This window comes from Pygocentrus nattereri, chromosome 21 (assembly GCF_015220715.1).
Source record: "Pygocentrus nattereri isolate fPygNat1 chromosome 21, fPygNat1.pri, whole genome shotgun sequence".
In the NCBI taxonomy this organism is placed as follows: domain Eukaryota; kingdom Metazoa; phylum Chordata; class Actinopteri; order Characiformes; family Serrasalmidae; genus Pygocentrus; species Pygocentrus nattereri.
The window spans coordinates 1,208,503-1,220,517 of record NC_051231.1 but is presented as its reverse complement, the minus strand read 5'-3'; the positions used below and the strand labels follow the sequence as shown (position 1 = coordinate 1,220,517).

Sequence of the window (12,015 nt, the reverse complement as noted above, 5' to 3'; positions counted from 1 at the left end):
TGTGGGTTCATTCCTAACATAGTGGTTGTTCAGCCCAGGGCTGACCCCTCCTCTCTCGTCTTGCTGGTCAGGAACAGAGTGCTGAGCTGCGGGAGGTTAACCCTGCCACATTCCAGGTAATGCGGCGCGGCACTCAACAGGCAGCCAGGCGGAAACCCCTCAGCCTTCAGCGCAGAGGGCTCTGCTGGGACGAGCCAGGCTATCTCTTCATTAGAATGACATAATCAGAACAAGCACAGCGTGAGGTGAACCGCCAGGCACTTTCAGGGAGGGGGAAGAAGTCTCTGTGGGCTTTTCCCCAGATTCAGCACGCTCTCCCTCTCCCTCTCCCCTAATGCGTCGATGGTTTGGGAGTGATAATGTGCCATTTATAGCTCTGGCAGGAACGCAGGCGATCACTGCATTAGCATTCCCTCGCTGGAATTACAAAAGCCACGGTGGCCTAATCCGTGGTCCGCCTGGAAATGAAGCGCGCCCATGATGAGAGCGCCTGGGTGTGATATCACATGCTCTTAAGACGCACTTACGCATCTGCCTCGCTGGCATTAATGTTTGCACTAATACTTTTTTGCTTCTAAATGGATGCTGGCAGCGCTTACAGACTGAGGGGGTCTCTCGGCTTTTACTCGTGGGCTGAAGGGCGTCAGACTGCGAGGGCACCGCTTAAAATGCGGAACGCTAAAATCGCTCTCTTTTTGTTTCGCGTTAATAATGCACCGAAATGCCAATGAAAATTTCAGGACCTGAATGTAGGCCTTTTATCAATATTTATGACGTATCAGTGAAACGAGGCGCTCCGTGACACGGCACAGGCCTCGCAGGCTCTTTCGTTAGATTACCTTTTAATCTTGTTCATAACTTTTTTGTGCGTATTTCAGGTGCAAGGGAACAAACTGCTCCAACACTTGCCTTCTCTGTGCATTATTAATGAGACGGAGCCGGCAAAAATAACCATGATTTACGCTGAACTTGCACAAACACCATAAATCACGCGAGCTAGAAAAAACGGCATAGAGGAGGACTTCCTTAATCATTCGGCAGGACTGTGTTTCTCTCTAAACCTGGATTTTCTAGCTTATATTAAAGCATAAAGGCACTGTATTCTTATTTATTCATTGCTTGTCACTCTTAGGGCGCCGAGGTGTTAACTCTAAGGATTCCACTGACTCCATTTCACTCCATGGCTCAGGCGGATAAGCAGATGGAATCAGCGCTGGCCACTGCAGAGGCGATGACACAATGTTGTAGTAGTGAACTATAAGGCTCTGAGCTACAACAGACATTCGTTGTTTTCCGTTCACTATCCTGACAGAAAGTGAGAATAGGGACTGAACAGAAGCAGCGATTTAACTTTAAACAGAGCTAAAATACAGTGTATGTGATGTAACCCTGACCTAGTCTCTCTGACTTTGTACAGCATCCCAGCAACTTCAGTAAAATTTCTGTTTTCAAAAGACAGAAGAACTTTTATAAAACTTTTATATGTAGTATGAATTTGGTAGACGTTGTTTAGCTGTAGCTGTAACAGTGGAGGATGAAGTACACAAACCAAGGTAAATATCACTCCAGTAAAAGTAGAAGTTCCTCCCTTTAGACCTCCACTTGAGTAAAAGTACTAAAGTATTTCCCTTCAAATGTACTTAAGTATAAAGTAAAAGTACTAAAAGAGTAATTCTGGCTCTGATGTCCTGTTATCATTTTTATAACCAGACTGGCTTCATGAACTCATTTCAGGTGAAAGTCCTCCAGCGTCTCTCTTGGTAAACCAGTCTTTTAATAGAAGGTCATTAATTAGTGACGCTGACGTCTATTAAAATGATCAGAAGCACAAAACACTGAAGGTAAACAGTTTCCATCAGGGAGAACCGAGTGGCTCTGAAATCACTTTTTACACACAAGCAAAGTTTCAGTTTCAGATTTATTTACAACTTAGTTCCAAGTTTAAGTTGAATAAAAACTGGCTTTAAACTCAGGATCACAGATGAGCTCCTTTACTATGTTGATCTGTAGGCGTCTGTTCATAAACATAAACCAGCCCAAACTCATTTACTATAAAATGAAATGGTGTTTGTAGAAATTCAGAAAAAAGCCGCGTCAGTCTCGACTGCATATGTGGACATATTTCTATATTGAGCTCTATTTACACAAAGTTAGGTTAGTTCATCATTTATGTTGAACAGACTCTCCCAAAGTTTTACGCTGCTGCGCTGACGTTGAACCGCATTCCCTCCGTTATATAATCCGATTTCACTTTCTGAGAGCAGTATTCCTGAAATAGTGGAATGTTGGACAGTATCTTTCGTAAACCGCCACTCTACAATGGTACTGAACGCAGTCCAGCAGTGATGTTGACCACCGTAAAATGGCTGGACCCAACACGGCATCTAGGCATGTCTATCTAAAGCTGCTCTATGTTACCCAGTCAATCTAGTTTGGTTAGCAATAGCTCCTAGCCAGCTTAGTTATCTTAATATAAACAGAGTCCATCAAGTTCACGCTACATATAAAAGTTCTTCTTTCTTTTGGAAACAGAAATATTCCAGAAATCGCTGTAAAAACAAGGCAAACCCACACATACAGCATCTCAGCTGTGTTTACAGTTAAATCAGCGCTTCCGGCCACTTCTCACTCTCACGGTCACGACAGTGCAGGAAAACTGAGACACGGCTGTTGTAGCTCAGTGATTGTGCATTATAGTTCACTACTGTGACATTTTGTCATCACTTCTGCAGTAGTTATATGGAGAGGAGGTGAGTTTAACCCTGTTAACGCTAAAACCGGAAGTAGCCGCGAGTCTTGTGAAAAGGTGAAAACACGTCTCTTGCAGCTCCACGTTGCTGGTGCACAGTCAGAGACCGCAGCTCACCTGCTGATGCAGTTTGTGTGAGCCATCCTCAAGGTCTTCACCACTGCTCAGTTTTCGTTTACAGTCCTAAGTTCTAGATATTAACCAGGTGCTAACCAAGTGTGAGGTACAAACTACAAAGTACTAGATCATTGTTTTTGGCACGTTCCAAAGACGGCAGAACTAATTTACTCTGAAATGACAAAGAAGTTCTAGGTATTAACTGGGTAATTGTCAGGCGTCTGCAAAGGGCTGTGTACGTATTTTGGGTAACATAATAAATATATCAGTCTAAGTAAATTACACTGAAATGAACAGGTTCTCGCGATCGCAGCCTCAGCACAGGGCACGCCCAAATTGACCACCACCATGAGAAATGCTCTTGTATGGAACACATACTAACATTTTAATGAATTATTCAATCAGTTTAGCAACCAAGGCACCATGAATTGATGTTAAATTTGCGATGCAAATTGACTAAAAAGCTGTTAAGCTCTTTTTAGCATCTAATTAGTGTTGACTATGAATATGGAACACATCTTTGAGATTGAGTAAGAACTTAAACCCTTATTAAATCTGAAACCTGAGCCATCATCGGACACAGTAGCTTATAAGACTTACATGCTGCCAATAATATAGTTATACAATGTGAATTTAGATCATTCAAGGTCAATAATTTGCAAAGAAATGTCTTAAAGTGTTTGTGCATTATTACAACTATGAATTTAATTATTTGGGATATTCACATAACAGACCTCCAGTTATGCTCTAACACAGGTCAAAATGAATACATGTCTAGAAGAGCCTATCTGTTCTTCAGTGCACCACGGATTTTGTAATCCTGTAATCATGATAACAAGATTGGTGTTTATTTAATATTCCACCAAATACTACTAACTAACTCATCATCATCATCATCAACTGCTCGGTCCAGATGGGGTCGCAGTAGACGCTGGGAGAGCAGAGAATCCCAGACGACCCTGTCCCCCCGCAGCTTCTTCCAGCTCATTCCTGGGGACCCCAAGCCGCTCCCAGGCCAACTCAGAGATATAATCCCTCCTGCGGGTTCTTGGACGACCACAGGGTCTTGTCCCAGTAGACCGTGCCTGGTACACCCCCACCGGGAGGCGTCCGGGAACATCCGGATCAGATGCCCAAACCCCCTCCACTGGCTCCTCTTAATACGGAGAAGTAGCTGCTACTCCGAGCTCCTCCCGGAGGACAGAGCTCCTCACCCTATCAAGTGTAGCCCACCGCCCTATGAAGAGGCTCATTTCTGCCGCTTGTATTCACGATCTCATTCTTTTGGTCATTTCCCACAGCTCATGACCACAGGTGAGGGTCGGGATGTACCACCACTAGCCCGGAAAAGGATGGCATGCCCACTCCAGGTAAGAGGAAAGGAGCCGCCCCAGGTGGAAGAGTTTAAGTATCTTGGGGTCTTGTTCACGAGTGATGGGAAGATCAAGAGATCGGCTGAAGGCTGGGACAGGCGGCAGCAGTAACGTGGTACTGTACTACTAACGTGCCATAATAAATCAGGCCATATAAGCATTACCATCAGTTTTGGTGTTCAGCTGAGATGGCAGTAAATTCACTGAAGAACACATACTGGCATGTTTATGATTTGAAGTCATGAAAAATAAGACTTGACCTGACATTGCCTGTATTGACTCAGGACTCAATGTGAGACTTGCGGGCACTGGCGCTGAAGTCTTAGTGATTTGTTCCTCTGAGAATATGGTAGAGGGCGTCTGACATACTGTGCATAACAACAGGGCTACAGTCTGTAATTATGTCCCTATATAGAAAACCTATGAGGACATGCAATCATGTGAGTGGGGCTACAATGTAGGGGTTTCTAATAAAGTGGAACGGAATGAGTTCTTCTTTGCTGAAGCGAGACAGAACTCCCTTCGGTGGAAGTTTGCTCCACCTAGTGTGGCCCACGCTCGCTGGGAGTGTGTGTAGGGTTTGAAGCAGCTTGTGTGCTGGTGTGCATTACAAAATCCTCAAACAGAGGCTGAGGAGATAAGGGCAGCCTCAGTAATGAAGAACCCACCGCTGCGATCTTTTAATTCAAACAGCTGCCGCCGCCTCGTCGGACCTTTTTCCGATTAGATACGGCGATTCCCGAAGGTGGAGATCTACCTCAGGAACGTCTGAGCGAGGTTAAGAAAGGAGTTTAGTCAAATAGAAGGCAGAGATTAAAGAAACATTGACTGCCAAGCATGGATAATAGATTTATAATGTGCTGCGCCCGGAGTTGAACAGGAAGTCACCAGGGACGTGGAGTTGGTTCTTATTACCACCTCCTGCTTTTTGATCAGCAGTCAATAGTTGATGTTGGCGGCTTTGTCAGCTGTGAGTTACATCAAACCTCCAGTCTGTGAAAGTGAAAATGCTCCTGAGCTGCTGACGTATTCATAAGAGCCAGTCTCTGGCTCGGTACTCTAGTATGAAGAGAAAAGTAGAGTTGCAAAATATTTTATTAATTGTTATCGCGACAAATGACCTAATTACTAATGTAATTAGTTTCTGTACTTTAGTATTTTTGGTGTGTCTGTACTGAAGTTTCTCCGTTCTGGGCGACTTTTTCTGGTTATAAAAATGATAACAGGACATCAGAGCCAGAATTCCTCTTTTAGTACTTTTACTTTATACTTAAGTACATTTGAAGGGAAATACTTTAGTACTTTTACTCAAGTGGAGGTCTAAAGGGAGGAACTTCTACTTTTACTGGAGGAATATTTTACCTTGGGCGTCTCTACTTTAACTCAGGTACAGGGTTTGTGGACGTCATCCACCACCGTGCTGTACTGATACTACAATATACAAATGTGACCAATAACAGTTTCACATTTATATTTCTGTGGGTGTTTTGATGCTGTCATTTCACAATAAACAGGCAAAAGCAAATTCTTTTGGTTGAAATAATGCAGGATCCCTAGTGATCAATCATCTAACCATTCATCCTGTTGTAGGGAGATAAGCTTGATCTCCGGAGATGCCGCTACCATGAAAGGCGGCCCAAGAAAAATGTAACTAGCCTTATTTTCCCTGAGTGGGTGGGACAGCCCTGCCTCTCACCCTATTAATAAGGTGGATGCAACCCGACGCAGGCATCTCTTAGCTGTCAAGCCATTCAGCTGCCCAAAGCTCAAAAAGATACAGGGAGCTGTCGTCTCTGACTCTACATCTACAAGGTGGACCGACAAGGTGGGAGTGTCTGATACAGTGGACAGTGAGTGGACACAGCATTTAAATACTCCAGCAGCACTGCTGTGTCTGATCCACTCAGACCAGCGCAACACACACTAACACACCACCACCACCATGTCAGTGTTACTGCAGTGCTGTTCACGGAGATAGAGTTTTCTTACGACAGCATTCTGTCCATATTTTGCAACTTATAGATGAATATTATGCAGTGCAGATTTCTTTGTTTTAAACTCAGAAACGACCACATCTGTGATGATATCAAGAGTCCATGCATTATCATTGCTATTCGCCATTCATAAAAACAAAGTAACCTTCCTTTAAGCCTCACACATCTCACAAGAAAGACACCCTGCAAAACACAACAAACAAATGCCCCAAGATTCCACTCCGATTCAGTGGTACTGTCGAAGTGTGTGGCATGATATATGAGATGGTGGCTAATATGTAAAGTGCTATTAATCTCTTTTTGTCCTGTCTCGGAAAGGTCAGAATTTGCAAATATGAGTCTGGAGTCGCTCGAGCTGTTGAGGTAAGGAATCCAAGGTTGAATCAAAGGCAGTGACTTACAGCTGCACACAGTGATGTACACTGTTTGTTTACTAATGACACATCCAAATCTGCAAAGCAGTTAATTAATTGTTCAATAAGCAAAACATGCAGCATATGGTAATATAATCCAATGATTATTACCACTGATATGACTACTACTAATAATGAAAACAACAGTGAAAACTGCGGGCAATTTGTTTATACACTATTTTGTCAAAAGTATTCACTCCCACATCCAAATCACCGGATTCAGGTGTTCCAGTCACTTCCATGGCCACGGAAGTCCAGTCGTGAAATTTCCTCACTACTAAATATTCCACAGTCCACTGTCAGTGGGATTATAACACAGTGGAAGCGACTGGGAATGACAGCAATTCAGCCACGAAGTGGTCGGCCACGTAAAATGACAGAGCGGTCAGCGGATGCTGAGGGGCATAGTGCGCAGAGGTCACCGACTTTCTGCAGAGTCAATCACTACAGACCTCCAAACTTCATGTGGCCTTCAGATCAGCTCAAGAACAGCGTAGAGAGCTTCATGGAATGGGTTTCCATGGCCGAGCAGCTGCATCCAAGCCTTACATCACCAAGCGCAATGCAGTGGAGTAAAGCGCCGCCACTGGACTCTAGAGCAGTGGAGACGAGTTCTCTGGAGCCCCTTCCTGTTCCAACATGACTGCGCACCAGTGCACAAGGCAGGTCCATAAAGACGTGGATGAGCCAGTTTGGTGTGGAAGAACCTGATAGAACACCTTTGGACTAAATTAGAGCGGAGACTGTGAGCCAGGCCTTCTCGTCCAACATCAGCGTCTGACCTCACAAATGTGCTTCTGGAAGAACGGTCAAAAATTCCCATAAACACTCCTAACCCTTGTGGAAAGCCTTCCCAGAAGAGCTGAAGCTGTTATAGCTGCAAAGGGTGGGCCGGCATCATATTCAACCCTATGGATTAAGAATGGGACGTCACTCAAGTCCATGTGCATGTGAAGCCAGACGACCAAATACTTTTGGCAATATAGTGTACTTATGAGTAATATTACATTTTATATGTTCTCCACTTACAAGCTTACGATAAGTACGAGCTTATGTTTCTTCAGGCTTGTTACAAGCATGGGTACATGCTGTCTGGTGTTTATGGCCCTTTTAATAACTCATTTATGATATTATATTTTCCATAACCTTTTCCCTCAGATATAGCCAACAAACACTAGACCTAGAGGGTGAAAACTGGGGTGGGTGGAGCTCCATATAGGGGAACGAGCAGGTCCAGAGGCAGTGAAGCATATTTAACGGATGAGTGAGTTTTTCTGACCCTTGGTGTTTGTCAGTATAATCATCTAAACTGCTTATGAATGCTGTCATTTTACAGATTTGTCCAGCCAAAACGGACGTATAGTCCTTAACAATCATTCATCCATTTGTGACCAAGCAAACACACATGCTTTTATCTTGAGCTGGACAAAGCGTTATTCTTTCTAACCATAATTAAGCCACAGAACTCATTTAAGCATTGGCTCAGCCAACTGACGGTGAATCAAGGTGAATGGCTGACGATTGGCATTCTTGTCCACCTTTTGCTGCAGATTCCTCTGAAATGGCCTCATACAAGATGGAACAATGTTGTGGATGAATGAAGACCAATGGTGAGGTCAGGTAGTGATACTGGATGATTAACAGATGATTGAGAAGTGATCTTAACAGAATACAGTGCTGTGCTAAAGTCTGGGGCCTGTTTTTCATATAGGGCAACCCAAATGTTAGGAAGAGCCATTTCGCCCCTTCAGTTCAGGTGCATTTTACCATCTTGGCTGTAAATATGTTTCAGGTGAGCTAATGTGCTAATATAGACTTACGAATTTAATATTAATGAAAACACACCGACTTACTTTGCTCTGCTTTAAGCTTTTAGCCTTAGACCAGCTATAGCTGCTTTTCTCGCATCTCCAGCAGGAAACTTTTCCACAAAAGTAGAACAGTTTCTTGTCAAATGTCTCAATGTTCAGCTTTTTATGAGGCTGAAGTCGCTTCTCATTCGCCAGTGTCTTGTTTGAATTTTCCCTGTTCCACCTTAAATGGTGTCTGGAGCGCCAGGATATAAGTGCTGCACCATTTAAGGTGGAACTGGACAATTCAAATGAAAAACTGACTTCAGCTTCAAGACTTTTTAGTGTTTGACCGTTTCTTGTTGCTGTTTAAATGTATCAGGAAACCAGCTGGAGTGATTATGAACATAAATCAGCCAGTTTTTCTCCAAATGATCAATGTTCATTTTAAATCTCCAAAGTTCAGTCTTAGAAGTTGGTAGCATTTTCTCCTTCTCATGATCCAAGTAATCCCAATTGCAAGTACCCCCAAAAGTTTATGAAACCTTACTCCGCATTTTAGATCTCAGTTGCCCAGCTTTGGTGTTTCTTTTCTCAATAACAGCTTCATGACAGCTACACATCCTTTCAGAACCATAGTGCTGAGTTGTCTTCACACAGTGAAGTCAAGAATGAGCAGAAACACCTGATCTGAAGCGAGTGAGGCCTTATTTTCTTCTCTCTCTCTCAAAGATGAAGGTGCTGTATATCACTGATCAAGGGTTATCTAGTATAGGGATTTCCTGCTCCATTCTGTAATGCCTTGAAGATTCCTCTGAACGCTCCTTATCTAAATACCCTCTGAGGCGACAGTAGTTAGTAAAGAAACGTTTAGTGTCTGATTATATTTATCACGCGGATTGCTGATAGGCTTGCCGCTGTCAGAACTGCATAATGTACAGATTTATGTCATAGTAGCTACCAGACTAATAACTGGATACAGAGCCTACAGTTCGACAAAATTACCATAACTTGTCTTTGGGTGAGAGTGTTCTATGTGCCTATGACTAAAACCTGACATTGCTTTATGAGTTTGGACCTTCTCAGGAGCGGAAGAGGTGGCTTAAAACGTAAAAAAGCCCCTCTAGCTACACCTGGGGCAGGTATTGAGCAAGACAGGTAGTGCTCAACAACTTTGAACATACAGGTTAATATATAACATTAGCAAGAAAATCAACGGTGTGTGCACGTGGCTATAAGAGCCAGTGTCAGCTGGTAGGACAAATGAAAAGGTTTTACGCTGAAATACAGCCCACGAGCCCCGGTTTGTGCCACCCTCAGGCTAGAGCATGGGACTCTACTGATTCTGTGATTTGGCAGTTGCTTTGACGCCTGCTAAAGAGTTAGTATGTGGACCTGCTATTCAAAACTCATATTTCCAGTCAAACTTCAAGCGCAGAAGCATCATTATCAGTCTGGCAAACGTTCAGCAGCAACAGTTTGATGTTCATTAATCAAAACACATGCCACAGCGGTAAAGAATGGCACGGTGGCAGAAAACAAAGGAGCCCTGCATTCTGAAATACATAATTGAGTCTAACGTTCACACTGCGCCGTGTACCAACCGGGGTCTAATAAGTACGAGTGCCCAGCTGCGATCTATTAAAACATGGCACTGACCGGCTGAATATCGCATCAGGGTCCCCAGCCGGGACACACCATGTCATCTCACTACAGCTGGATCGCTTTTCACTGATTCATCGATGCTCAGCATTGAGAGAGATATTTTGTAGCTTAAAGCAGACGCTAAATAAGACGCTAAGTGATACAGTTATAAATTATTTATGATTATAATTATTAACATTTTTACTACTACATGCTTAAAGGGTGAAGGCTTCAAAGAGGGGCCTTAGAGTGATGATAAAAAAGAGCAACTTTTAGGGACCGATTTAGAGCAACTCTAAACTCTAAAATTTAGCAAACTCAGCAGGCTCTGTTTTAAGGATCACATTTAAAACAACTGAACATGTTATTTTGTTTGAAGATATCTTTTTTATATTCCTGTATTTTTTTGATCAGTAGTGTTTTATTTGTACCTCTAGAGTTGTAGAGTGTAGGTCTCCGTTGTAGAGACCGCCTATATTCAGTTGTGGATTTTGGTTACTGGGTTTCACACTTACACTCTTTTCAGCCACAATCAATACCTTTAATACATTTAATACTGACATGCAGCCTTATAGTCAACATACTTTTGTTTACGTTATTCATTGTTTAGATTATGTCTATGTGTTATTTCTTATTTCTTTTCTAAAATAAAAACAACACTCAGGGCAGGACCTCAAACTCTAATCCATGGCCATACTGACCCGCACTCCTCTATGTGTCGTTTCTTCATCCCTTGTTTCTCACAGAGTCGTATTCATTTTCAACAACACACAGCTAACAACTAGCAACTCCATACAGACAATTAAACACCCTTTACACCCCGACAACTGCCTAGCAGCAATTTAGCAACCATAAGGGATAAGACAGCGACTGCATAGCAACACCTTAGCAACCACTTGGCTTATCACAGAAACCGCCTAATAGGAAGTGGGCACCACTTAAGCTGTGCAACCATTCTGGCTTTTCTGCAGGAAATGCATGTTTTCTAGTTATTATTGTAATCTTTGTTATTAGTAATAGGTTAGTAGTAGTAGTAGTATTGATACTAATCAAACATACTTCATTGATCTAAAGTTATACTTATAATATTAGTCATTAGTACAGAAAAATAGGGGTATAATGATACTTAAACGTCCTGTCCTGATACATGCATTTTGGAAGGTGTCAGTCAATGACAAACAGATGAGTGCAACAGATAGTGTGTGATAAATGGTGTGTTACGGTCGAGTAGATGGTCGTGCCATTCTTCACCTCATTCATTCCTATGGGAAAAAATTTCAGAATTCAACAAAGATCAGACAAAACCCTACATCTGATCAAAAGACTATATACAAGCTCCAATCACACCTTTAGCCCGGACAATGTGGAGTTGAAGTGTTGCTGATATCTAAAAAAAAACGTGGCAAAAATCAATAATAAAGAAAAAGAATTGCAATGCGCAACCATAATAATGAGTAGTGCATTCCTCTTCATCAGGAATAAAATGACATTTTGTGTTTATTCTACTTGCACTTTTACTACAAATACAAGCTTTCACACATATTATTCGATACTCCGTGAATCAAACCATACAGGAAGAAAACATTTAAAGCTGAAGGTTAAACGGAGCAGCTCGCATGAAAAACAGAAGTAGTTTTTCAGACCATGCGGCTTTTGCGCTCCGAGGCCGAAGTATTCAGGTGTTTTAAGTGGATCGTTGAAGTAATGAGCATAATTACGCCGCTTGGATATCCACCATGGTGTGGCGCTATGCCTAACAAGTGATGAAAAAGGACAATTCCTCCACAAAGTGGTTCTCTACTCACCCTGTACCAGACAATCTCCCGCAATCTGCCATCGGTCTTGAAGTTGCACTTCAGCGTCACAGTCTCTCCGACAACAACAGGTGGCAGGGGCTCTATTGTCACTGTCAAATACCCTGCAGGGCAGAAAGAG

The 12,015-nt window shown here is 42.7% G+C and overlaps 1 protein-coding gene across 2 annotated transcripts in view; it reads right to left on the bottom strand.

The window, feature by feature from the left end:
- The window catches only part of igsf21a (immunoglobin superfamily, member 21a), a 461,351-nt gene that overhangs the window by 284,960 nt on the left and 164,376 nt on the right, over positions 1-12,015 (bottom strand). For both annotated transcript variants that reach the window (XM_017716473.2, XM_017716474.2), the window contains exon 2: positions 11,886-11,998. In XM_017716473.2, the coding sequence (XP_017571962.1) occupies positions 11,886-11,998 (113 nt within the window). The remainder of the gene's footprint in view (positions 1-11,885; positions 11,999-12,015) is intronic.